Source organism: Pelodiscus sinensis, chromosome 12 (assembly GCF_049634645.1).
Source record: "Pelodiscus sinensis isolate JC-2024 chromosome 12, ASM4963464v1, whole genome shotgun sequence".
In the NCBI taxonomy this organism is placed as follows: Eukaryota; Metazoa; Chordata; order Testudines; family Trionychidae; genus Pelodiscus; species Pelodiscus sinensis.
In genome coordinates, this window is record NC_134722.1 from 23,496,779 (window position 1) to 23,524,647 (window position 27,869).

The 27,869-nt window shown below is 40.1% G+C and overlaps 1 protein-coding gene across 5 annotated transcripts in view; it reads right to left on the reverse strand.

Annotated features, from left to right (window-relative positions):
- The window catches only part of ZNF507 (zinc finger protein 507), a 40,008-nt gene that overhangs the window by 4,768 nt on the left and 7,371 nt on the right, over positions 1-27,869 (reverse strand). For 3 of the 5 annotated variants that reach the window (XM_075940141.1, XM_075940142.1, XM_006121219.4), the window contains 5 exons: positions 25,556-27,687; positions 23,951-24,056; positions 15,607-15,721; positions 5,364-5,468; positions 86-220 (listed from right to left, as the gene is read on the reverse strand). In XM_075940141.1, the coding sequence (XP_075796256.1) occupies positions 86-220; positions 5,364-5,468; positions 15,607-15,721; positions 23,951-24,056; positions 25,556-27,682 (2,588 nt within the window). In that variant the 5' untranslated portion in view covers positions 27,683-27,687. Of the gene's footprint in view, positions 1-85; positions 221-5,363; positions 5,469-9,048; positions 9,111-15,606; positions 15,722-23,950; positions 24,057-25,555; positions 27,688-27,869 lie in introns of those variants that run through there. The other 2 variants (XM_075940144.1, XM_075940143.1) reach the window with 2 other exon arrangements.

The following is a 27,869-nucleotide window of genomic DNA, read 5'->3' on the forward strand; positions in this document are numbered from 1 at the left end:
TAGATTGCAGTTTATGTTGGGTCAAGTTGATGCTTTCAAAAGTCTATATTAAGGATTCTAGTTTGTAAGTATAATTCATACACACCTGCCACTTTGTGAAATTGCATCATTAATAGCCTTATTCACTTGTTCATAATTATAATTTTGGTCACTTGCATGTTTCCACATATGAGACTTCAGGGAAGGAGGGTGGCTGCATACATATCCACAGAGAGAACATCTGAAAAACAGTGAACATAAGATAACATATTGGAAGTCAAGTCTAATAACTTTTTTTAAAATATATTTTCTAAAACCAGCCAAATAATTTAAACACAGATGAGAATTAATCCCCCTACTCTGGAAACATTTGGTCAAAGAGAAATTTCTCTATGTTGCAGAAAATCCAGTGTATCATTGTAATTTAATGTCACTAATTAAAAATAAAAGTCTACCTTCCTTGTTTTAAGTTTATATGCTGCCCAAGTAAATGTGATCAGAGAGTGATGTGAATGGTTAACAGGGTACGGGTTAACTGGTACCTGAGAGCAGCCCCCTTGCCCACGACCCACCGCAAGTAGAGAGCTGCTCCAAATGTACAGGAGGGCTGAGAGCAGGAGCCAGCTCCCCCATGTGGGGGGCATACAGCAGTGACAAACCCATGCACTATGGCTCTTGGAGCAGAAGCCAGTTCCTGCATGCACTGGGCTGCCAGCTATTGCTGCTTCCCCCCTAGCCTGCTACACTGCCGGTGGAGGGGCCAGGAGCAGAAGCAGCCCTTCCCGTACCTGGGGTGGTGGTCCCTGGCTGCCAAAGTCCAGCACAGAGGGAAAGGGCACGCCGATGGGAGCAGAATCCCACTTAATTGATTAACCGTGATTTTACATCCCTGTTTTCAGAATAAAACTTTGTATGAAACAGCTCATAGCTAAGAAATATGTAAATCAAATTTAATTTAAAAAGTGAATCAAAACAAAAAAAAGTAGAATGTCGCTATCAGTTTGGCCATAAAAAACCTATTAGTTCTTATCACTTCAATTTACCTTCCATTCTATGAATGAAATTCAGTGTGAAATTAGGTAATAAATGTAGATTAACGTCTTGTGATATTTTGAGGTAAAACAAATAACCAGAAAGAGTAAGTTTGTAAAGTTTGCCACTGAACATGTATAACAACTTATTTCTCCATTAAATTTAGTTTGAATTTCTAGTTGATATTTGACACAGCAGACATTATCCCATTAATCCAACCCTTTCCAACACTAGTTACAAATTCAGATTATTGAAAACCCTCATGAAAAAGTCTTAACAGAAAACTAGAATATGATGGTTTATGGACTGTTCACTCACACTGAACAGAAAATAATGTATTATGAAATTCAGCTGGATGATTAAAAAACTTTGAGAAAGTGTCATAGAATGAGATCCTAAGTATGTTTTTAGATAAATTTGTACAGAATCCTACTTGATGTAATCGTCTATTAGGGATGTCATTGGGCAGACAACTACATAATTAACTGAATAACCTGGACTTATCGGTTAATCCTGTTGACTACACGAGTTCCCCTCCCCCTTAGCTGCCTCAGAGGCAGCAAGGGGGAGGGGTGAGAGGCAGGAGCTGGTGCCTGTAAGGAGCTGGCCTGAAAGTATTAAAAATATTGTCTAGTAGTATAATCATATGGAAATCCTAATACTGCCTGACACAAGTAAATGGGAATTTTGCCATTGACTTTAAATGGCAGCAGGATCAGTCTCAACTACAGCAGTCTGAATTTGCGATGGCTTCAATTTCTACTAACAAAGTCTCCCCCTCCCCCCCCAAAAAGAGGAAATTCTATTTTTCCAGACCTAAAGAATAGCTCTGAGTAGCTGGAAAACTCTTTCACCAAACAGAAGTTTGTCCAATAAAAAAATATTACTGGCCCACTTTAAGTCTCTAATTACATGCTTGAGTACTATTTTATTGCAGAATCTTTGCCTTATTCAGTGTTCAGGTTTGGTAGTATAAAGCAATAATTCTCAACCTATTTACCATTGTGGGCACATCCGATACTACATCTAGTACCCTGAGGATGTTACATGGGCTGCAGCACTGTGTCGATTGGACCACAAGTGGCCCATGAACCACAGATTGAGAACCACTGGTACAAAGCAGGGATGTTAAGTAGTGATTAATTTGCTAGTAGTTGTTGTTGTTAAGGAAGGGCAATAAAAGTGCTCACTAGTTGTTAAGGAAGGGCAATAAAAGTGCTCACTTCTGGCTCACGTTGGATGTCAGAACAACTCCTGGCTGCCTCTCTGCACTCTTAAAGGGACAGAGAGGAGCCGGTGTGCAAAGACGCTGACGCAGGCTATGTCTCGCCTGCAAAGAAAAGTTGGAAAAAGATACGCAAATTGCGAACTGCAATTTGTGTATCTTTTTCTGCTTTTCTTTTGGAAGAGACTTTTCTGAAATTTGGCCCGTCTACATGGGGCCAAATTTCAGAAAAACCTCCTTTTTCGACACATACCTTCTTCCTCATACAATAGAAATTGTTCTGAAAAAGCAGACACGTTTCTTGGACGTGGCTTAGCTTTCTGGGATAAGCTCTGCAGTGTAGACATAGCCTCAGTCTCTGGTCCCCTGTTGGATCTCAAGACAGCCCCTCCCTCGCGCTGCCACTCTGCATTCTGAAAGGGACAGAGCAGCAGCAGCTGGTCCTGCTCGCCTCGGTCCCTTTAAAAATGTAGAATGGCAATGGAAGGGAGGGGGAGCTTGTGCTGAGACACCCCCATGGGAGCGGCTGCTCTATCCTTTCAGAATGCAAAGTGGCAGCGCGGGGGAGGGCTGTCCTGAGACCTGATGGGGGACCAGAGACTGAGTCAGCATCTTTGTATTTCGGCTCCTCTCTGTCCCTTTAAGAATGCAGAGCGGCGTGTGTGTGAGTTATCGAATAGTCAATAGTGCTACCCGATAGGCTCCTGATTATCAGGTAGTCAACTACTCATTCACATCCCTAGTACAAAGTAACTGAAGTGAGAGTTCAATACTTATTTTTGAATTCTTATAGTTCAAAGAGCAGACTCCTAGCTCAGTCACTTAGTATCACATTTTTGCTTTCAGAATTATATAACACCATGGAGTTAATGCTATTAGGTATCAAGTACCTTCAGCTGTCATTCATTTAAAATCAAAGCTGAGTATGTGGATTACTGTCCATAGTTCAATATATAAGCATATTGCACAACATGTGAGGCTATAAAATGAGTTTGCCGATCTAGGCCAATGTTTTACACACTATATTTTTACATTATCCCCATTACACTTTTACTAAAAAAGACAGGGAAGACCACTTAATTTTGCAGTCTGTTGTCCTATAGAAGACTTAGCTGACAGAAACTAGGTCATTCTGCAGTTGTGTCTAGTACCTGGCAATCGAGTCCCTTATTTCTATAATATAAATCATCATACAGAATTAGGGTTGCCAATTTTTGTTGGATATATACCTGCAGATTTCATGACATGACATAACCTTTAATTAACGATTAATCTTTAATTCTTGAAGACTTCAGGCCAATCTGGAGGGTTGGCAACCCAATAAGAATTCAGTTTAATTTGCCCTACAGAGTTATCCGGTGCTGAATTATTAAGCTTCACTGTTCAAGAATGTCCTAAATGGACATATTGTAAAAATTATCTCATAGCCTTTGACACAGCAGATCATCAGGGACACGAGAAGCCAGAGATGTGGAAGTTTTCAGTAATCCTAAGTAACGCCGCAGAATGCTGATTTACAGAGCATACTGTGAGGTTTCAGAGTGTATGGTTTCTAGTGCTACTAAAATGCTCTTGAAAAGGAGTGTAGTTATGAGGTTTAACGTATGTCCACACTGCCTACGGTGCAGTGCAGCGACTAATTTTTATTGGTGGGGGAAGAGCTCTCCCGGAAATTAAAACAAAACAAAACACACAACACTTCCCAGTAGAGGGCCAGTAGCTTTATGGCGGGAGCAAAGTGCCATCTCCACTGGCACTTTTCAGCACTGGAATCTTTATTGCTCAGGAGTGTGTTTTTTTTCCACACCCCGTATAACTAATGTTTTAACACTGAAAGTCTAAGTTTACATTTCGAAATTGTGAAGAATATGAATTGTTTTCTTGAGATCATGACTTTTATATATGTGTTTAATTCCAGTGGCTCTGATTGCCTGACCAGTCCTGCAGTATGAGTTGTTTAGTGACTTTGCAATTTTGTTTTTGTCCTAGGTTTTCAATTCCTTATTGCAAGTTGGCACTAGGTAGCCAAGCCTTTTGGCTAAGATCAAGTGTAGTAGGGACCAGATCAGGGGAAGCATTAACTTATTTTACCTGATGGACTATGCTTACTTCTTGTTTCAGGTAGACCAGTGTTTCTCAACACTTTTTTTTTTTTTTTTTTTTTTATAATATAAAGTACCTCTTTAAAAAAAAAAAAAAAAAGTACCCCCAGTACCTACAGTTTTCCGAGACACAATTTTTTTCTACCTTTGCAACACATTTGTTTAAACAACTTAATCATAGCTGGGCAGGCGATGAAATTTTAGGGTGTAAAAAGAACAAAAATAATAAAACGCTGAACAAAAATTCAAAAATTCAGTTTTCTCCACATTTCAGTTGTGTTAACCTACCCCCACCAGACTTCTCTCAAGTACCCTAAGGGTACTTGTATCACTGGTTGAGAAACACTGAGGTAGACCACTGGACAGAAGAGGACGCAGGACAGACCACACCACGGGGCCAGCTCCACCCATGGACTTATGAACTATGTTAGAGACAAAGACTTTGTTTTCCTTTATGGGTGGTGCCCCCGAGGACACTTATGGACTAAGCCTTCAATACCACCCTTCCCACCTACGTCTGGAACAAGGCCTATCGCTTTTAAACCTTTTATGCTTGCTTGTTTTTGCTGTAACCCACCATTGACTGCCGATTTCACTGTACCGTATCTTGTTAAATTTGTCTTTGCTTTCAATTTTTTTTTAAACAAACATTTGCTTAATAAAATTCTCTCTCAATATATAACATGTGGGAACTGACTACTATTGACACTTATTTACCAAATATACACAGACATAAGTGACTAGTAAGACTTGTGTTCTTTTCTAGGACAACATGATACAAATCCAGATATTCTCTCACATGGAGTTATTAAAATTACTAAATTAGATCCAATACTTTTGCTTTTGTATTATTTTAGCTTGCAATAGAAAATGAGACAGGGAGAAAAAAATAACTCATGACTATCTATCCAAGTTATTGTCTTATTTAGACTACAGAAAAAGCAATGAATCCAAACTACACTTCATTTCATAAGGCAACAAAATCACACTACTGTTGCTTTTGCCAACTGATAACTGTTACATACTTGTACTGTTCCATTAGCTGCACTGCCTGGTGCTCCTGTGGGTGGCGCCTCATATGACATTTCAAACTATTCATATTTGTTGTAGCGAAGTCACATACCCGACATCTGAAGAAACAACAACAAGTGAATGATCCCAACACTCTGATAGTTGACCACCAGTACTGTTCCACAAATAAAAGCTCCAAGAGTTAGTATTTGTATTTCTGAAAAATTGTAAGAATAGTAGTTTACACAAGTCTAGATCTTTATTATTATTTCTGTGTATCAGATTATGTACATTTTTAGCATAAAATTTGAGTGCAAGTTATTTTCATGAACTCCAAATTCCACTCAGATTTGCATCCTGCAAAATCTTACTGAAATCAACGAGTTTCATGAACTGTAAAAGGGGCTCAGATGTACCCATGTCTATCCCAAGGATAGGTGCCAGGCTATGTCAGATCAAGGCAAAAAACCTTAATAGAGGTATTGTAATGCCATGTTCCTGGCAGATCTCCTGCTTCAAGACTACAAGTTCTCCTTACTCCTTATATTAAGGCATCCACACCTTCTCATGTCACTTAAATATTATCTTTCACTTATTAAGAAAACTAATAAGTGTCAAATATTTTTAAAAACAGAAATTGGATATACTATAAACAGAGCTGCAATTAGGTGCCTGTGGAAAAAGATGACAGAGCATGCTGCTTAATTAATTTTATTATTGAATTTTTAATTTAAAAGTAAAAAATATCTCCATTGAAAGAAAAACATCCTAGATACCTCAAAACTAGATCTGTGGCCACTGCACAATGTGCATAAAAATCAAAATATTCCATGTAAAACCCCCCCCCAAAACCAACCAACCTTCCTGTAGATAGATTAAAGCATCACCTAGGGTATGTCTACACAGCAAAGTTGTTTTATTTCAAAATAACTTTAAGAGCGTCTACACAGACAAACCGCAATTTTGAAATTAATTCGAAATAGCGGCGCGCTTATTTCAAATTTGGTAAACCTCATTCCACGAGGAATAATGCCAAATTCGAAATAAGTGCTGTGTAGACAGTTATATCGAAATAAGGGGCCTCCAGCCTTCCCAAGGTGCCCTGGTGGCCACTCCAGCCTCAACCAAGAACACTCCTCTCCCTCCCTGGAGCCCTCAAAAGGGTTGACTCTGGCCACAGTGCCAAGAGTCCAAGCCCGCCAGCCCAGAGCCAGCAGTCACTGCCCCTGACCCAGTGGCCCCCAAACATGAGCCAGCAAGCCACTAGCAGCCAGCCCTCCACCGCTCCCCAGAAGCAGTCTGCTAGCTCCCAGGAGCCTGACAGGGGCTGGAGAAGGTGGGTGCCTTCCTGGTCAAGGGTGAAATTAATGGACCTTATTCAGGTTTGGGGGGATGCCCCCAATGTCCATGATCTCCACACTAGATGGAGGAACGCGGCCGTCTATGGCAGGATAGCTGCCAGCCTGGCCACCAAAGGTCACACGTGAACCCAGGAGCAGGACTGCATGAAAATCAAGTTGGTCCGGCGAGACCCCGAACACTGAATCCTGAGCTTCCCCTTCCCCTTCTTTCCCTTTCCAGAGGGTTTCCCCCTCCCCTCTCCCAAATTCTCTCCTCCCGTCTCCCGCTTCCTTTCCCCAGTCTCACCAGAGTTTCATCCCCCCCCCCCCCATTTTGTTAAATAAAGAGAGTTTGTGGTCATGAAAATACATGTATTTTATTTGACACCAGGAAAGGGAGTTAGGGAGGGGCAAGTGGAAGGAAGTGAGAGAGGAATGAGGCACAAGCCCCTAGTGGGGCAGACCAGGGAGGCTCTTAGTGCTTCTCAGGGTGGAAGTTCTCCCTTAGGACACTGGATACTGACAGCCCCCTGATGGACCTCCTGGATGGCAGCCTGCAGAAAGTGCAACCAGGCCTGCAACAACACGACCATGAGAAGCACTAGAGTGCCTAGGGGTATCTCTGGCTCCATGTTGCAGAGTGCTGTGGTGTCCCGAGTGAGGGCAACCAGAGCACGCAGAGACAAAATGCTTTGTTGTCCCTCATCGAAGTAGGCAAGCAAGCAGGGAAAGCTAACAACTGGCTGTCCGGAGGGGGGGGGGGGGGGGGGGGGGAAGGAGAGGAGAATCCCTTTAAGCACAGGCCTCAGATAGCCTCAGGCAGCAATCACACAAAGTAACTCCTGACCGGATGCCCTGCCAGACCGGGTTCCAGCCGGCCTTAAATGCACTTCAGCGTCCACTCAGTGTGGACACGCTATTTTGAAATAGCAAAACGCTATTTCAAAATGCATTTTGTGTGTAGACGCGTTATTTTGAAATAAGCTATTTCGAATTAACTACAGTATTTCAAAATAACATTTCGAAATAATGCTGTAGTATAGACATACCCTTATTTACTAAAGGCATACCCTTATTTACTAAAGCCATTCAATTCAATTAAAATACTATAGGTATACAATTTTCAAGAATTTAGCTGTTTCTTAAAAAAAGTTATTAAAAATCAAATATAATAGATATACAGTACTCTATATTTAACTCTTTTAAAACAACCTATAATTAGATTAGGTATTACTACATAGGCAGGAAAGTCGTTATGTCACCTGCATGGTCATTTCAAAGATATCCAATAAATAATCCAGTATGTTTCCTATGCAATTAAAAGTACTTGTCTGGTCAAGAACACAAAATATGATTTGCCTGCTAATTTCCTAATCAAGCCAAGGGGACTTTTACACACATTAGTATCAGGCCCTATTTGTTTGGTTTGACTGTTACCAAGTAAATAAGTACTCCAATTACGTGATTTTTGTTTTGCAACTTAAAATATTAATGAGTATTACAACAAGGACTAACATTTGAAACTAGAGGAAAAAAGGCAACAGTGATAATCTAACTTCTCAAGACTAAGTACCCTCTCTTGAATTAGTTTCATACAATATTTACCATACATTCATATATATATCATATACACATACATACACACACACACACACACATATATAATAGTATATAAAATGAAATACACTTTGAGTGGCCACCTTTCAAAGCTCAAGAGGAAGAAGCAATTTAAATGTTGCCAGCAGATAATGGTCTCTAATTTGTCCTTTATCAGACAATCCTACCAACCAAAAACAAATCAGAAATCAGTATCCACTACCATTAATTTAGCTTAAAAATTTCAAAGAGCATAAGAATGGGTCAGACCAAAGTATCCATCTTATCCAGTATCCTGTCTTACAACACTGACCATACCAGGTGCCTCAAAGGGAATAAACAGAACAGGTAATCCATCCTCTGTGGCCTATTCCCAGCTTCTGGCAAATAAACCTTAGGGACACCATTCCCACCCATCTCAGTGAAAAACTACTGATGAACTCCCTAAACCAGTTACAGTTTTTTTCCCCTTAAATCAGTTATAGTTTTGGTCTTCACAACATAGACAGTGTGCTGACAAAACAAAATAGACCCTGGATATTTTGTATATTCTCTCTGCTTTAGACAACAGGCTACTTGAAACAACACAAACACCCAAAACCTCTGGGCCAAAAGGGTTTAAATGAAACTGAGAACACTTTCAAAATAAACCCAATGTACACAGAATATCACTTAGTATATAGAAACTGTAATCAGTATATGGGAATAAATTAGATCTTAATCACTGCATATCTGGCATTCATATTTCTCCAGAAATATTCACCTTCACAAAAGCAAGCAGGTCAAAGAGGCTCTCACAAGTTTGTCCTTTCTAAAGCTGATATCCTATGAAACAATAGATTTAATCAGAAGAACTGCAATGTTTACCTATACATTTAATCATTCTGCCCTTCCCCAGGAGCTTTCCTTGTCTCCTCAGAATGCTAATCATCATTTATACCCCCCCACCATAAAAATGTATGTTTGAGCAGAAACTTGACTTTATCAGAGACTTCAGTATGTCCTCCTTCATAACTCACAAACAGCATGGACAAAAATTGATGATTTTTAATTGGATTTTTATTTAAATTGGATTTTAATTGTAATTAATTCGTTTAAATAAACCTGTTTATAATGAAATCTCAATTTAATACAAGAAAGTAAAATCTTTAGTAAAATCTAAACTTATGATCATCTCTTAAAACATCTAAATAAAAAATGCAGAATGTATAAGCCTTTATAAAAAAACTTGAGTTAAAGGCTGCTTTTCTTTATGAAAAAACAGGGGAACCCAATTTTTTAAGGTCAAGTTTTATAAATTATGGCACAATAGGTCATGTACTGAATTAAAAGTTTGATCCAAGGGAAAAGGCACAGAACATGTAATCAAAAAGAAGCAACTCTGGCGTCAAAACAGAACACTGTAAGAAGGGACAACATTTTTCAGAGTGCAGCATCTACTGTTGATTTCAAGATCTGGGAACTGGAGAAATAAATTCCATAGCTGGACATCATAAAAAAAAAGACCGTATTTAGAAATATTTTTTAAGAAATTCCTGTACTTCTGGGTAAAAAACAAATATGCCAAATGTAAACAGTACAATAAAGAGGTGAAAGGCTTGGTTATCAGAATGAAATATTATGAAACATACTCCTCAGAAAACAATGACTTCGAAGGTGATATGAGTATATATCAACAATCTGGATCAGTTGGTTAGTAAACTTATTTCTGCACCATTCTTATTGTCTACCTACCATGTTTACTATGTTAGTAAACAATATCTCAGATTGTCATAAATTTGTATTTTGGGTGGATTACTTATGAATTTCAGAATGTTTATTCTATTCAAAATATAATTGGTATTTTAGTTTGTGGAATTGTTCAATATAATCAGACACCCTGGGCAAAGACTGTCTGTTTTAAAAGTAAAATGTAAAGTTTATTAGGCACTTCAATATTTTAAGTGTTTTTAATTTTTTGCCAGTTGTTTGGAAGGCTGCTAGAGATGTGGATTTAAACAGATTTAGATAATTAATAAATCATAAGTATTATCCCTACAAATCTCGGATCAAAAAATTATATAATTTTAAACAGGGGGTACACGCATCTGCAACAGTTTTTCATTTACACTCTCATTGTTTTAATAAAGAGCACTGAGTAGCACTCAGAGAGGGACTTTTTTTTTTTATCATTTTATTGCAGGGTCCATCTCAGAAATAAGGGATTTTAAGATTCATCATTTGTAGCGTCTACAACTTCAGATTCATCTGCTGGTATGAAATACAACATTACTTGTACAAATCCTCCAAACCCAAATCAAAAATTCATCATTCAGTAAAATCACGGATGAGTATGTAATCAGGACTAAATTCCAGACAGATTGCATAGATAAAAATAATTGCTTTTGTGGTTCATTTCTGCAACACATTCTTTTCATCTTGTTCAGAACAAATGTTTCATTGATGTGGTTCAACCATTATGACAAGACTACGCTTCACCTATTGGAGCAAACTTTACTGGACACAATGTCAGAGGTGGAAACTGAACAATATATAAAAATAAATGAGGAAGTTGTTAATATGAGTCTAGATTGGTGAAACATTATACATAATTATCTTTATGTTACAGATGACGATGTTTGTCTATCATACAGAAACAACAGCTATATCAGAAAATGCCCATATATTAGAATACTTAAAAAGTAGGAGCAGTAAAAGTTATAACAAACTGAATAAAAATTCAAGTGTCAGGTGTATAGCTCTGTCAGGGTATGTTTACACAGCATGGCTAAACTCAAAACAAGCTATGCAACTTGAGCTATGTTAATTGAGTAGCTTAAGTTGATACAGCTTATTTTGAATTTGGGCACGTCTACACAGCACTTATTTTGAAATAAAACACTCTTCCTCTGACTTCCCTTACTCCTCATAAAATGAGGGTTACAGGAGTCGGAATAAGTAGTCCTCCTTCTGGACATTATTTTGATATTATGTCGAAATAACTGCTTGTGTGTAGATGCGCACTTTGTTATTTTGAAATAATGTCAATTATTCTGAAATAATGGTATTATGTAGATATGCCCTCAGAGACAAATGGAATTCAGTGGTTGACTGTTTTGAACTATTTATTAAGATCAGGCCTCTTTGATAATTTGTGAAGAAAATAATGACAATAGATGGAACTGTCACAGCTAACAGTCAAACTGAACTAAAGAGAAATGTTGAAGATAGGTTGACTACACCAAAACCTATATTTCCATAGCTAGAGCAAACTGCAAAAAGATTATTGCTGCTGTTGAAATGTGGAAAGAACTTCTAGGGTCTCTAAAGAAACAAATTCCCCAAAACAAAGTTAAATTGCAGGCAGTAAATAAGCAGATGACTGAAGCATTTACTTTGTTTATTTTTCTCTACAATATTCTCAGCTCAAAATAGCAAGGTAGATGTATAAGAACACACTACACTACTTTAAGCACCTAAAACCAGAGTTTGGTCAAGTATTAAACCAGATTTTCACTGCAGTTTCTTCGGCAGGCAACAAATATTTTCAAAGCTGCAAAACGGACTGGGAGTTAAAAAAGGAAGGGAAACTTTTTTTCAAGTCAATGAATAAAAACAAGGAGGATGAAGATGAGCTCTCTCAGGACCTGACTGGTTCCAGAAGAGAGATTTTTAAGGACCATGGAAGATCATTATTGCCCCAGCACTACCAGCCCCACCTCCTGCCCTCTTCCCTTCTCAGGCTTCCCAGCTGGGTCTTGCATCGAGCTTCCCACCCTCCGTCTCCCCACACAGTCCAGTTGAGCTGCACACACTGGCTCTTGCCCCCGCTGCAATCCAGCTGAGCTGTTTGCCAGCCCTTCCCCGCGTAGACCAGCTTTGCTATGTGCTCCTCCTTCCTCTGCATTGCACAGGTTCCCGGCCCCCCCACCTTCCACAGCACGCTGGTTTATAGAGGTGCATCCTGTAGTTTTAACAGCGTGAAAAAGAGCCTAAGTAACTTAGGAGGCTGTTGTTTCATTTTCAAGAGACTGAGGGAAGTAGGAACTTAAACGCAAGTCACTTTCAATGTAGGCATGCTTGAAAAATTTCCCAGGCTGAGATGAATTCATTGACTACTGACTAATCCTTCTGATCCTTTAGTAAATCATTCAGTTATAAATGTAAAATGCATTTTGATAAAATAAATGTACGTATCTAAAATATTTGACCATTTTGGTTTAATAAAAATACATTATGTAGTTTGTGTGTTTAAATTCTAGTTATCCTAATGTTGCCTGACACAAATGAGCAAAAAGTAAATTATCTAGTAAATAAGAATATCATCATTTTTAACATACTAAAATGTACAATAAATAAGACTGAAATAAATACATAAATAAATAAATAAATAAATATATAAAATGGTTTACTTAAATTAATAGTTATAGTGTACTCTCCTTGGTAACAGAAAGATACGCTAAATATACTTTAAACATGCTATCAGTTGTGAACAAGCATGTTTTAATGGTTCTCTCAAATAATAAGCATGGGCCTTTATTAGTAAATAAATTAAGTATAAATGGAAAAGTCGATTAAGATTAGTGACGAACTGATGCTTTCCATTTGGTGATTTAAATCAATCCACTATGTCGCCAGTGTCGAGTAACAAGAGCTGTGCCACTGTAGCACTTGTAGTTGAGACACTAAAAACCAATGGAGAGAGTTCTCCCTTGGCTTATTTACTTCCCTGCCCATTAGGGAAAGCAGTTATGTTGGCAAGAGAAGCTCACCCACTAACAGAGCAATGTCTACACTGGTGTTTATGTCAGTATAATTTAAGTCGCTATGGGATACAGATTATTCATATCTCAGAGTGATGTAAAGTATATCAATGCAAGTTGTAATCTAGACAAGATCTTAAAGGAATAAATACTACTCTCTCTTATACAACCTTTTATTGTAAGGATCTCAGTTTTCTATTCTGTAAGAGGGAAATTGGCGAGAGCAATGAGAGTCCAATTAGAGTCCACTTTTGTAGCCTATGTTCACACCAAAGCATTCTAGGTCAGATCTGGGCAAAAACATGACTCTTGCTACATTTCAAGGGCAGAGGAGCAGTGGGGAACCAGGACAGGGGAGGCAGAGGCACAGTTTCTGGGACTGGGGTGAGCAGGGTCCCAACTGCTGTACTTCTGCCTTTGAAAAGCATTTCAAAAGCAGAGGTGCAGCTTCTAGGACCGGGCGTGAGCCAGAACAGCTGAGTCCCAGCTCACATCTGCTCCCCCACTGCAACTCTGCCTCTCCTAGCCCCCCATGGAGACGGTGCTGGGGGGAAACCTGCTTCTCCCGCTGCCGATAGAGGTAGCAAAGTGGGGGGTGGGGGAGAAACTAGTCGAGTAGTGATTCGACTACCTGATAAGCTACCTGACTAGTCACTTACATCCTTACTGGGGACAGGAAAGGAGGATTTCTGGTATCTTCCACCTCACTACTTATATCAACAGCCAGCCATCACTGATTGTAGAGGATATTTTCTGGTTTGTTCTTTTCTTTCCTGCTGGAAGACTGGATTTCCACAGCGCTGTCAAGTTTGAACAAATAACTCTTGGGAATCTAAAGGAGAGATCCCTCACCACAATAAAAAAGCTCATCTTATAAGTGTTGGATTCTAAAGTAAATCTTCAAGTCCTGCTAGAACTCTGTGAAGACACTATGACAATGGTCACCAACCAGTAGATCAGGATCTACTGGTAGATCTTGGAGCCTCTGGTTTGGCTGGGAAGCTAACAAGCACTAGCACTTCAGTTGCCCCTCCACCGACTGTCATGCTGCTCCTACCCTCTGCCTTGGAGATGCCACCAAAAGCTTCCTGCTTGCTGTGAAGGGTGTGGGAGAAAGAAGATGGGGAGCGCGATGTCAGGGTATCCATCTTCCCCCCACTTCAAGTACCTTATTTCCACACAGAGAGAAGGGGCTGTAGAGAGCATGGCAATGCCAATCTCTGTCACTCTCACACTGTGTCACTGTCATTCCCACAAACACACACTGTTGTTGATACTTCTTGTACAGCTTGCAAAGTGTGCTGTTTTTGCTTTTGACTGGTCTGTGCATATCATAGTTTTCATTTCTATCTTACACTTAAATTTAATTCTTTGAGTAGTGAGTTCTCAAATGTCTAACGTGTCGTGGCTGGAGTAATTATCCCTGTGGTGCTTGTGGAAGTGGCTGGCATGTCCCTGCAGGCCCTGAAAGGCGCAGAGCAAGGAGTCTCCACACACTGTCCTTGTTTGCAGACACCACGCCTGTAGCTCCCATTGATCAGTAATGGGGAACTGTGGCCAGTAGAAGCTGTGGGCTGTGCCTGCAGATGAGGGACAGCACATGGTTCCATGGAGCCACTGCTGTACATGCCATTTGCTTTCAGGAGTGGTGCAGGGGTAGGGCAGGAGCAAGCCTTCCTAAACTCTACTACTCCACCATCCGGAAGCTGTCCCAGCCCTGCTTCTCCTCCTACACCCAACCTCCTGCCCCAGACATTAGTTCCCCTGCACCCAAACTCCTTCCCACAGCTTACACCCTGACACCCCTCCTGGACCCCAATCCTCCACCTTGTGCTAAAGCCCCACCTACATGCCAAACCCCTTGGCCCAAGAACAGAGCCTGTACTCCAACTCCCTACCTCAGCCTGGTGAAAGTGAGTGAGGATGGGGGAGGAAAGGGGATGGAGTGAGCAGTGGGAGGCCTCAGAGAAGGGGTGGAGTGGGGCAGGAAGGAAGCCGGGCAAAGGTATTTGGGTCTGAGGTAGATCTTACATTGCATTTATATTGAAAAAGTGATCTTGCGGTTAAAAAGTTTGGAGACCCAGTCCACTGAGGCATTTGAACCTTGTTATTTGTTGTTTAATTAGTTTAAAACAAAGCTTTTAAAGTTTTAAACATGATTGGGTATCACAGTCTCAACTTTACAGAGAATGCAGATTCGTACCTCACTTCAAGACCATTAATGAACTATTTAATGTAAAATATGATAACATTTTCATTATTTACCCCTCCAAAGTGTCATATTTCATTGTTTCAAATTCAGAAAAAAAAGATGATATCTACAACTGAAAATACATACTGTTGCACCATCCCAAGTAACTTATTGGATTCTAAATATATAGTTTGACTGAGTCTGCAGCTCCTTCCATTTTTTAATGGATTAATTTCATTTACTTCTTAGTAGAACTTTTAAACTGATATTAAATGTTTTCTACAATGATACCCTAAAAACAGTCATTAAAATAAACACATCAGCAATTTAAACTTTTTAGTTACAGTTCTAAAGCCCAGTGACAATGAATGACTATTCAGACACTCACCTGTATGGTTTATCAGAGTTATGAATTCGTCTGTGATTTCGTACTCCAACATAAGTTGTGCTTGTGTAGTCACATACATCACATCTATAGAGTTTCTGGACTGAAGACTTGTTTCCTGTGTGCAATACATTTCATTGTTTTAAAAATATGTTTTTTCTACTATAGGAAGTTTTAGGATGATAGTTTCAGACTGAATAGGATTATGAAACATTTTTTAACATTTTGAAGTGATACTTAACAACGAAGCAAACTAGAAATGGACAGCTACACCTAATACATGTACATTTAGCTTACCAGAGATATTCTGTATGCTCCCAGCTATTTACTAGAGCCATTAAGATTTAGGAAGAGCATTCTCTCTCAACCCAGCCTCTCCCCTTCTCTGGTTCCTGAAGTCAGGACGTAAAATTTGTAATATTATGATGCTACAGAAAATGCTGGGCTCAGCATTTTCACTGCACCGCAGAATGAAGTCAAAGGAACAGGCTGGCACTAATAAAGAAGAAAAAAATTAACAAAACAAACTAAATCAAAAGCTTCCTGAATAAGTTCTGGTTAAGAGATCCATTTTATCTCCCACTCATACGCTATCTTTTCAAAAAAGTTTGAGACTCTTTAGATTAGGTTAGGATATAAACCAGGAGTGAGGAACCTTTTTTGGTTTGGGGGCTGCTGATTTGGATGCTTTGAGGTGTAGGCATTTAAAAGGAAAGAAGAGAAACGTTTCTACTAAGATACATTGTAACAATACTATTCATACCTACTATGCAATACTTTTTCTTTTGAGTGCTGAGGCCTGGGCAAATCAAGAAAGAATGCATCATGGAAGGAAATCTAACCTGGAAATGAATGATTCTGAGGCTCAAGGACAACTTTGTTCTCCGCTGAAGACATAAGAAGGTTAAAATCTTGTAAAAACAGAGATTTCAAAACTTTTTGCTAACATGACTGTAACCAGGAAGCAGATCTCTGCCTTCCTTCACCCACCCACCCACCCACAAAAGAGTTAGATACCATCAGGTTGAATGGATACGGAGGGAGAGCTAGTAGTATTGTGAGCAGATTCCAGATGGGAAGAAAGATTTATCTTTTGGTTTGGCTACATGTTGCTAAAAGTAACCTTGACACCAGCAGGCTATCCTGGTCCATGCTATTTCCTGTAGATACCACTGGACAAAGGGAGCTTCCCTTGTCAGTACCCTGAGGAGGCATAGGTAAATATAGCTGTGGCAGCTCAATAGGAGCTAACTCTGGCGAACTGCTGCCATTTTATTGCCTACACCTACCTTACAAAGTCAGGACTGCAGTGGACCGAAGTCCTAAACTGCTGTTTCACCTGTGCTGCCAGAGTCACAGAATCTGACATGAACAGGTGTTTAAACGTTTGATGATTGTTCTATATTAACAGCGTTCTAGACCTTGTGTACAAGAGAAAGCATGTGGAAAAGATTGAATTGCTTCTTTAATTTGTCAGGACAAAAGCCCAGCCCAAATGCCTTGACCTAAAGGAGAGTTCAGGAATCAGAAAGATAAAACTGATAAAGGATACACAATAACAATATCAATAATAATATCAGAAAAGAATAAAGGCAATCTGAATGAAACTCTAAGATTTAAAGTCTCTGAAGATCCAGGTGCCGATCAGCATTTGATTATAATTACTGCCAAAGCAGAAATTTGATAGACCACCTACAATGTGCTGAGGTTACTAATACTGTTAAGAATTTTTACACATTCTTTTAATTTGTAAGCTGAAAGCTCTTATACTGTTGCAACTACAGTAAACTTCCGATAATCCGGCATCTTTAGGACCCAGGGGGTGCCAGATTATCAGATATGCCGGAGTACTGGAAGGGGGGCGATGACGGGTCTGGGGTGGGGGTGGAGTTGGCGGGGAACTGCGCAGCGTGGGAGAGGGCGGCGCTGTGGGACCAACCCAGCAGCACCGCCCCCGGCTTCTGCAAGTCAGCCGCTGGTCAGTTTCAGCAGCAGCTGACTCGGGGAAGCCGGGGGCAGAGCAGCTCCAATAGTCTGGCTGGCCGGAGTATTTCCAGGTTCCAGTTGGTGCCACACTATCAGGAGTGCCAGACCACTGGAACGAGGTGTACAAATAGTTCGGATTAGGAAGCCTAATCCGAACTATCTAGTCCGTGCCGCGTGTAGCCACGCGGCACGGGGTCCGACCTAGTCGGCATTTAAAAATGGCACCGGCCGGCTTTATGCAAATGAAGCCCGGGAAAATCAAATCCCGGGCTTCATTTGCAACTCCGTATGACTACATTACCCCCCCTAGTTCAAACTAGGGGGGTAGTGTAGACATACCCATTATGAGTGGATTTGCCAGAACAGGGGAGGTCCCTCTCCTCATGGCCCATCCTGCCCTGCTGATACCAGACTAGGGCAGTCTGACCCCACTGTTACCCCAGTGGGGCCTTCTAGCTGCCGCTGGTCCCGCTGCTACCAGGGACAAAGTGGGACAGCTGGAGCTCCACAGCAGGGTCCAGAGCTCTGCAGTCACTTAGCTCCACAGCTGGAGCTGGATCTCTGCAGCTGCTTGGTTCCATAGCCCCAGCAGGGGTTGGGGCCAGAGCTCCGCGGCCACTGTTGGATTGTAGCTTGCTGGCCACAAGAGTTGCTGGTTGCAGCTGGGGCTAGAAATCCCCACCATACTGAACTCCCTACTCCCACACTGGGCTCCCAGCTGAGTCACCAGTCCCCACTACTGCACTCCTACCCCACCACCAGACCTCCCTGGTTTTGGGCTCTGTGGTCCAGGAATATTGTCATGCCGGACCATGGATGTAGCCAGACCAGAGAGTCCCGGTTAAGGAAGGTACAACCAACCATTAATTCTGCCAGAAGAAGATGCTGAATTGACATAAAAATTAAATAATCATGTATATATACACACCTAACAAAAAGCGAACACACAACACAAGAATCACCCTCACTTTCTTGAAGGCACTTTAAACAATAAGTAGCCTAAGGCTGAGGATACCCTGCAACTCTGTCACGAGGACTTTTTCCTTCAGGCTGCCAGGAGACTCTATACTTAGTAAAGCAGAGAGGGGTCTCTGAGCTGCTCTTCCAAATTTCACACAAACCATAGATATCAAGATTCAAGGCCAACTTTGCCTTGAACAGACGGCCTCTCCAGGTGTTCAAAATCACAACATCTGAACATGTACAAGACTTTTAGTTGAGAAAGCCACGTTAATCTCAAGTCTCTGCTATGACTGGGAGATGGAAAATCTGCAACAAAATGTGGGGTGATCTATCACTTCAGTAATGCCAACTCCTTTAGAATTGAGGCTCTGATTATCCAGCACCAGCTGAGGAAGGGCAGGCACTGTGTGCATGTCAGATACATTTTTACCAAAACCCCTGCCTGCCCAACTCGCCAAAGGAGAAAGGAAACAGGGAGGACAAAAGGAATGGTATAGTACAGAACCATTTTTAGAAGCTTCAGAGGGGTAGCCGAGTTAGTCTGTAACAGGAAAAACTTGAACAAAAAATAGTCTAGTGGTACTTTAAAGACTAACAAAACATGTAGATCATGGGTAGGCAAAAGATCCTCCGTGGGTCAGATCCGGTCCACAGAGCCCCTGCTGATCCTCCACCTCCCAGGCCAATTAGGGCTTGGAGGCGGGGGAGCATGCAAAACCTCCTCCTGCCCTACCAGAGGCATGGATGCCTAGTGGGAAGGAGGGGGCAAAAGGGCTCCTCCACCCCAGACCAATCATGGTCTGGGTAGCCCTGTCCCTTCCTGTTTAGGCCCCGCCCCTTCCGGGCTGACCCAGGGCTACTTAAAATGTTTTTGAAGTGGCCCCGGGGCAAAAATTATTGTCCACCCCTTATGTAGAAGGTGGTATAAGCTTCCGTGGGTGGAAGTAGGTTGTGCCCTCTAAAGCTCATGATACCATCAACATCAGGTATGTCAAAACAGGCTTCTGGTAGGCTGCATGTGGCCCAACTGAAATTTTTTGTGGCCTGCCACTACATTTTTATAAAAGAATAAAGTGCGTCCCGCTCGCTGCTTAGAGCACGTGGCCGAGTGCAGACCACGGCTGGCTGGGTTGCTCTGCACAGGCATCAAGTGCCTGCTCACAACTAGCTGCTGTGCTTATGCCTCCCCAGCGCCTGAGGAAGAAATGTGTGACAGCGGTGACACTGGCTCCGAGACGCAGGTATTAGGTATGGGGGAGGGAAGGAGTTGGGAGTGCCTGATTCTGGGGGAGGGAGGAGGCACTGGGTTAGAAGGGGGGGTGCTTTGGAGAAGCGGAGGGGAATTGGGTTAGAATGGGGATATGGGAGTGCCTGGCTCTGGAGGAGTGGAGGGAGATATTTTGTTAATGTTTTGGGTTTTATTTATTTATTTCAAAATAAAATCACAAAATATATATTAATTTTATATCAAATATATGTCAATTTTTTGCAATTGCATGAATAATTATGTTTATGCAAAATCTCAAACTTACAAAATATCTGTAATTTTCATAGAAGCCTGTTCTATTTGATTGACCATGGTCTATACTTATTTTTATTTCAAAAAACAACTTATGTATAATCTACAAAAATTAAAAGTACATTACATTTATAATTAAATTAAAAATTATTTTATGAGTGAGTAAATAATTTTACACATCAAATTATTGTATTATATTAAAACAAGACATGAAAAATATTATAAAATATACCTAAAACAATCTGTAACAACAAATAATTACAACTTTCCAATAGAAATACATTTTCTTTGGTGTCCCTGAAAGCTATACGTTTTCATTTGTGTGGCCCTCAGTGGGCTTCAAGTTTGACTTGCCTGATCTATATATCTATTAATCTTTAAAATGTTATCAGGCTATTATTTTTTAAATTTTTCCTTTTGTTATAAAGTATCTTTTATTTTACAAATATTATAAGTAACCCCAATGCACCCACCTCTCCTGCAAGGCCAGCCCCTCCCCAGCGTCCCCCCATCCCAATGCACTCACCCCTCCCCCTAAGCCAGGTCCCCCCATCCCATTTCACTCACCCCATCCCAGAGCCAGCCCCCCCCGACCCTCCATCCCAATACACTCACCCCTCCCCCTGAGCCAGGCCACCCCCCAGTACCCCCATTCCAAAGCACTCACTCCTCCCCGAGCCAGCCCCCCCCTCCAGTGCCCTCCATCCCAATGCACTCACACCTCTCCCTGAGCCAGGCCTCCCATCCCAATGCACTCATCCCTCCCACAGAACCAGCCCCTCCCCCCAAGAGCCTCCCATTCAATGCACTCACCCCTCCCCCTGAACCAGGCCCTCCCCAGCACTGGGAGTGCCCCCCCCATCAAATCCTCTCCCCACCCTCCACAGAGCCAGGCACCGGAGGAATGGGACGGCTGGGTAAGGAAATCTAACCTTTAAAGTGGCCGCTCCTGCTGCCTCAGCTCGCAGTGTGTAGAGAGCCAGGAGTACGAAGCCCAGCTCCTGGATCTCTGTTCAAAAGTGTCACATGGGCCAGTGTGTGCTTCACTCCCACCGCAGCCTGGCTCCCCCTCAGCATGGTTCCTGGGGGCAATGTCCCCCACCCCACCTTCGCTACACCTCTGTCAGATTTATTATGTTTGTATTAACCACTTTTAATCATACTCATTCATATAGGCAGCTATAGAGCTGTACATTTTGGAGATTAACATGCTTTGGCTCCAGCATAAAACACCAACAGCGTCCAGACCCCACAGCAGAGCAGAAACTAAATGGCTTCTGCTATTGCACTCCCATAAGCTTTCTACCACAAAGTGTCTGCAAGCAAGATTCCACTAGTGGGAATTAATTTGGATTTGAATTTATTTTCTAGTAAGGAATTAAGTATTTACTAGTTAGATGACTTTAAAGAAATAGTTGCTAACAAGATAAAAGGATACTGCAAACAAATAAATTGATTGCACAGTTAGAAATAGCTAACCACCAGCCAGCACACACTTAGGAGCAATTACTTATATTAATCATTAGTTTAGATTTATTCTTTTAACAAAACGCTGTTTAAATATGATCCACAATATGTCCCAGACTGTAGTTACATTGCCAGTTTGGAATTATTTTCCTCCCACCATGATATTGTGGGTTTTTGGAGACTGGATGGGGGGGGGAGGGGGGAGAAGAGGGGGGGGGAGAGAGAGAGTGTGTGAGTGAGTGAGTGAAAGTAAAATGATGATCCTTATTCTAGAAGCAAAAATAGGTGTTTGTATAATGTAGCTTATTACTATAGTACTTCATTATTAGGGATTTACAATCCAATCATATCCATGTTACAAGGTTTCCTTTACGTTTACTGTATAACATGATGAATAGAGATGTTTAGGACTAACTATTTCATAAACAAGAAATGAAACTGTTCCAATTCAGAATCTTTCACATAAAACAGATGCTATGCAATAAATGTCTTTGTTTTGGGTAACTTTATAGGGATGACATCTGTTTGACGAGATGGCTTCCCTACTACAGCAGTGTCACAATTCGACTGTAAATTATATTTGAAATAATTTAAGCTTTCCAAAATATAATTTAACAAAAATTTAAAGAGAAATGTTTTCACTCAAACCATATTTCCAGCTTCAATTGGGGGAGAGGGATAAGCCATCTAAAATGAATGTCCTTACCATTTCTACAAAATGTAAAAATGAGTATAAATTATTAAAACAATTTTGTAGTAAATTTAAATCAGGCCCAGCTTCCTGAATAGAAGTTACTAGCAAAGGAATTATAAAAATTAAACCCTTAATATGCAAGAATTGCACCAGATTTTTTTTGAAGTGTAAGATTTTAAAAGATTATGAGCAGTTTTGGTGTTTTCATTTTTTGGGTTTTCAACAGAAACATCTTAAATGGGGCCTAATTCTCTAGAAGAGATATAAAGCACCTTCTGGAAATCAGGACCCTTGCAGGTTTCTCAACTGGGAATCAAAAATTGTGGCATCCAAAATCATTAGTAAGTTTTTAAAACCTCAGATTAAACAACTGTAAACATTGATAATGGCAATATTCACAGCTGTGCAAACATTTGTATCCAAAGCAAAACCAGGAACACTTATTTTCCATCATTTCTCCAAAAATGCTCATGCTACTCCTTTGAAAAAAGATGACTGTTCATGAAGAATGCTTTTTCTTCTACAAAGGAGCTATTCCTGTATGTCCATGTCCCACCAAAAACAAACACCCCCCCTTCCTCAACAAACAAAAAACCAAAACACAAAGCCCCTGCAAAACTCACCTGGCATATTATTATATATGCTTAAATTCTTGCTGGCTTCCAGGATAGCAAAAAATAGCTAACATGGGTAATTTTATTCAGTGCCAGTGATATAAATAACTGATTTTTCTGGTACTGCATGTTTAGCGTCACAATAAGAATAAGCATAGATTACTATGAATACTATGGGACTAGGAGCCAGGAACTATAGTTCTAACTATAATGCTGACACTCACCACGTGACTTTGGGCAAATTACTAACAGCCTATACTTGCTCACATTGAGCAGTATCTTTCTCCATCAATGGTCCAACTGATTTCCATGGTAATACTTTTGTCATTACTAAACACGAGTAAGGGTGACAGAACTGGGCCATTAGCTACTTCGCTGTTATACATATAACAACAGCAACTAGAAGGCTTAACTGAGATCTGTGTCCCATTGTGCTAAGTGCTATATATACATATTGCAGGAGACCATTCCTGCTCCAAAAAGCTTACAAAATAGATGCAAAAGATGAAACAACAATGATAGAGAAAACAGAATGCTTTATTTATCCCCCCCCCCATATATTTTTACCTAGCATACTTAACTGTTGTTATGATTAATGGTTGCACAATGCACACAATGCAAATACTTCAAATTATTTTATTGTATGTCATTCATGGGCAGGTCCATGCGAGTGTGCTTATTTGATGATGTTCCCCAATTCTTAAGCTATTTGAAAGCCATTTAAATAAAAATCCTTTTCCACATTCAATAAGCAAATTAAAAAAAACAAAACTTAAAAATCAAAGAACATTAGACCATAAAAGACTGTCCTCGGAAGTCTTTTTTGATATTTTAAAAAAAGTGTTCTCTCAGTGCACACACACAAAAAGATCTTAACTGGTGAAAGACATTGCTTGTCAAATGCTGATCAGATATGTAAAAACCATGCAATTTCCCCAAGCTTTGTCCTCTGAAAACCCCACACACATTTAGGCTGAGCATAAGTATGACAATTTTCTGCATAATGGAAGTTTTGAGAAACATAAGTTCACAAATATAACTCATTGGTAGCAACATATTTGACTCTTCACTGCCATCTTACATAAAAATATATGCATACAGTACCTTCTCTTTCATCTGCCTCACTGGAAACCATTAGTTTGTTAGATGTCGCTGTTGAGAGCAGATCTGGAAGACTATGTTGTTCTCGCTCATGATTTCGCAACTGACTCTGTAAACAAAAAACAAAAATCACTTTTCCCTAAAATATTATAAATTCTATACATACATAGCAGTATATCCTGTTGCAGTAATTTGCAAAGATATTTTTTATGTTAAAAAATTATGTTCATTTTAGCTCAGACAGATTTGCAGAATGCCTCAGTTAACTAACTGTACTACATAAAAAATGCAAAAAATGGTATTAAGGTGACAACTCAATTAAAATGTTTTTCACTTTTTTAAAGAGTAGACATTAGATATATGATATTAGATGGCAAAAAAGATTTTAAAAAGCAAAATTGATCATTAGAAAAAAGTGACCTGTTGGAGTAAATATCAGTTATTCTAAATGTAAAATAATTTTAAGATTAAACACTGATTCACATTCAGATATAGTGGTATACTACAATTTTTAAAAAATAACAACATTCTAATCAGAAAAAAATATTTTTAATGAAATGAGGGGGATAGGAGGGAAACAGGAGAAAAGAGGACTTGGTTGCTCAGGTTACTGGTAACAGAATACAAAAGCATGCATCTGACAAAGTGGGTCTTTGCCCACGAAAGCTTATGCTCCTACACTTCAGTTAGTCTATAAGGTGCCACAGGACTCCTCGTCGCTTTTGCAGATTCAGACTAACACGGCTACCCCTCTGATACAGAATACAAAAGCAATCACAGGTTCAAATGTGGACTAGGCCAGTAAAGCCTACATAACAGTTTCTACTGGTCATGATAAAAACTCTCATCAGTTCTGGAGGTGATGTACTTTAATCTAAATGTCATCCTTCCAAAGTAGGACTGAACAGGACAAGCGGGCAAGTCTGCACTGCCATTGCCTGTGACGATCCCAGTTGTGTGAATGACTACAGTTACCAGTGCTATTAATACCTTTTCATAAGCACTACATTCACATATAAAAGCATCTTCCAGCCGCATTAATGTGTTAAACCAAGAGGCTAATGCTATGATTGTGGAACAATAGTCAGCTCTAGCAGATAATTTTTCAAATTTGGTCCTCGGTATAATATCTGTTCCATGAGGCAACAATAGAATGAGAAATGTTCATTTCTTGACAGATTTTTTCTGAGCTAAAGTTTCTAGAAGAACAATCTTTGGTCTTGTGCCCACTCCCAATGAGGGATCATGTTTGCATCCCCTCTGGAAGTTTTTTAGGTTATCTAGATTATGCCCTCCAAATGCTTCCATTTCTTCCTGTTATTGCTACAGGTTGCCAGGCCAGCAGTAGGGCATTAATGGGTCAATATGACGACTCAGTATTTTTCACAAAGAAACACAGGACACATAGGAGAATAAATACCTTGAAGCTGCAAGACATGTTGCAAGACTAAAAAAATGTTAAGAGTTGCTCTAATAGTATTCATTTGTACTAACACTGCAGACAAGAGACCATATGTTGATGAGTCCTATGGCTAAGTTTAGTTAAAAGTAGCAATAAAAACAGCAGCAAACAGTTAAACTAGAAAGATGCATAGGAAATAACTTCACCTTGTAATGGAAGGATTCTTCACACTGCTTGCATTGATACATTCTGGTTTTGCAGTGGTTGATCATGTGGCTTTCTAAATCTTTACTATTGTCAGCTATATGCTCACAGATAGGACACTGGTATGGTTGTCTTTGACGATGGACTCTCAAATGTTGTTTTATGTAGCCTTTATTGCCACTGCTATAATGGCATAGACGACATCGGTATGGCCGATCTACATTAGGTATGTACTCTACCAGGTTACTTCCAGGCACGTTCATGTCATTTGGAGGTTGGCATTGTGCATTGTCCTGTAATTCTTTCAAAATATCATCATCAGAAGCATTCTGATCTGTCCTTTCTCTCAATTTTTCAATTACTGTGAGCAGTGACATACTAATGCCCATTTTAATTGGCGCTTCTGATATCTCCGGTTTGTCCTTCTGTAGCTCCATTATTGCACAGTCACTTTGGTTTAAGCTACTTAATCCTTCTGGAGGATTTTTAAGTGAGGATACCATTTTAGAATGGGCTGCACAAGTGCCATCTGTCTGTCTTTGTCCTGTATCTGCATCTAAAGAGTTTACTGCAGCAAAGGCCCTAAAGCTGGATCTTGTTAGTTCTGCAGCTCTGATAGGCATTGTAACAAGAGCTTCTGCAGCTAACGAGTGCAGCCTCAAAGACTCTGAATTTGTTCTTCTTCGTACAGGAGGGGCATTTTCATCAGCTACAATACCTTTATTAGAGATTAAATCATTATCTTTTTTTTCACTATTACTCCATCCTATTATCACTTCTTCAATTTCATCTGAGTGATAAACTTCACCAGATCCTTCACACACAACCTGGGACTCCTCTGAGATTAATTTTTTCTCAGCTTCAATGTCTGTGTTCATTAAGAAAGGTTTCTGTAAAACAGTTTCTTCAGCACTTGGCAAGCGTTCTACTATTACATTAACATGGCCCTTCTTATTTGGGCTACAGTTAATTATTTTTTGTGCTGATGAAAGTAGGCTATCAGTTATCAAATTATCTTGCTCTGTTTCTGTATCCGATACGGTTTCCTCCAGCAGTTCTCCAGTAGGGGAAAAGGCTGTTGGTTGACTTAGGACCTCTTCCTCTTTTACGTTTGCTTCCACCAGAGGTGACTTACATGACACTTGCTCAGAGCTACAAATCTGGAGTTGAAGAGAATGGTCACTATTGATGTCCAATTCATTATTTTCTAGAGCAAGAACAATTGTATCCCCACTATGAGGGTTATGAGTTACAGTTGCATCTGACAAAATAGTCTCATTTTCTTCAAATATAGGATAGGAACAATCAACTTCACCTGCATGTTTCCATGCATGTGTTTTCAACATTCTTTGCTGACCACAAGTGTAGCTACAAATTAAGCACCGGTACATGCCATACTGCTCATAAGTATACCATTTTCTCTTACCCATTTCAGCCACAGGAGTAGACTGAGTAATATCTTTACAGTCCAGATTTACTGTCCGATCAGTGCCTGCTTTGACTATTCCTTCCACAGGCCCTTGCAAAGATGAAGTTGAAAGAGTTACACATTGTTGCACTGTTGACTGGATGTGGTTTTTGCCATCATTCTCATGGTGAATTCTAACATGAACTTCAAGTTCTTCTTGATTTTTAGAAGCAAAATGGCATTCGGAGCACATTAATATCACTTCATTCTGTTGACCATGTTGCTTTATATGTTCTTGTAGACTAAAAAGAGATGGTGACAGAAACTTACATAGACTACATTGGTAGCATATAACCTTTCTTTTACTTTGTGGAAGACAACTGGTTACATAATCTGCTTGTAGCTCATCAGTCTTTTTAATGCCAATAACAGGCAGCATCATTGTTTTAGCTGGAATCGCACAAAGATCTTGTGTTTCAAAAGATGGTGTAGAAGCATTAGGATGGGAACGTTTTTTCCCTATTAAAAGGCATCTCTGTGATTTTTCACTTTCTACTATCTTGCTTAATTTCTGGATAACATGTATTAGAGGATCAGTTTTACATTTTCTATGATCTTCGTTGCTTTCCAGTGTTGAGCCAATGACTGTTTCAGAAATCAGTACAGCTTCCTGTTCCCCGACATTTGGCACCAGTACAGCAATACTGCTTCCCTCTTCCATAATATCTGAAAAAGTATTATGAAATGAAACGAAACGAAACATTAGCTTACCTTAATAAGCACAAAGACAGAAATATATGTAGTCACTACTGACAAATACTAACTTCTTAATTCTACTAACAATGGTAGCCTAAATTTATTAACAATCTAATAATAATCTCCCAGTTTTAGACAGAAAAAAAAATCAG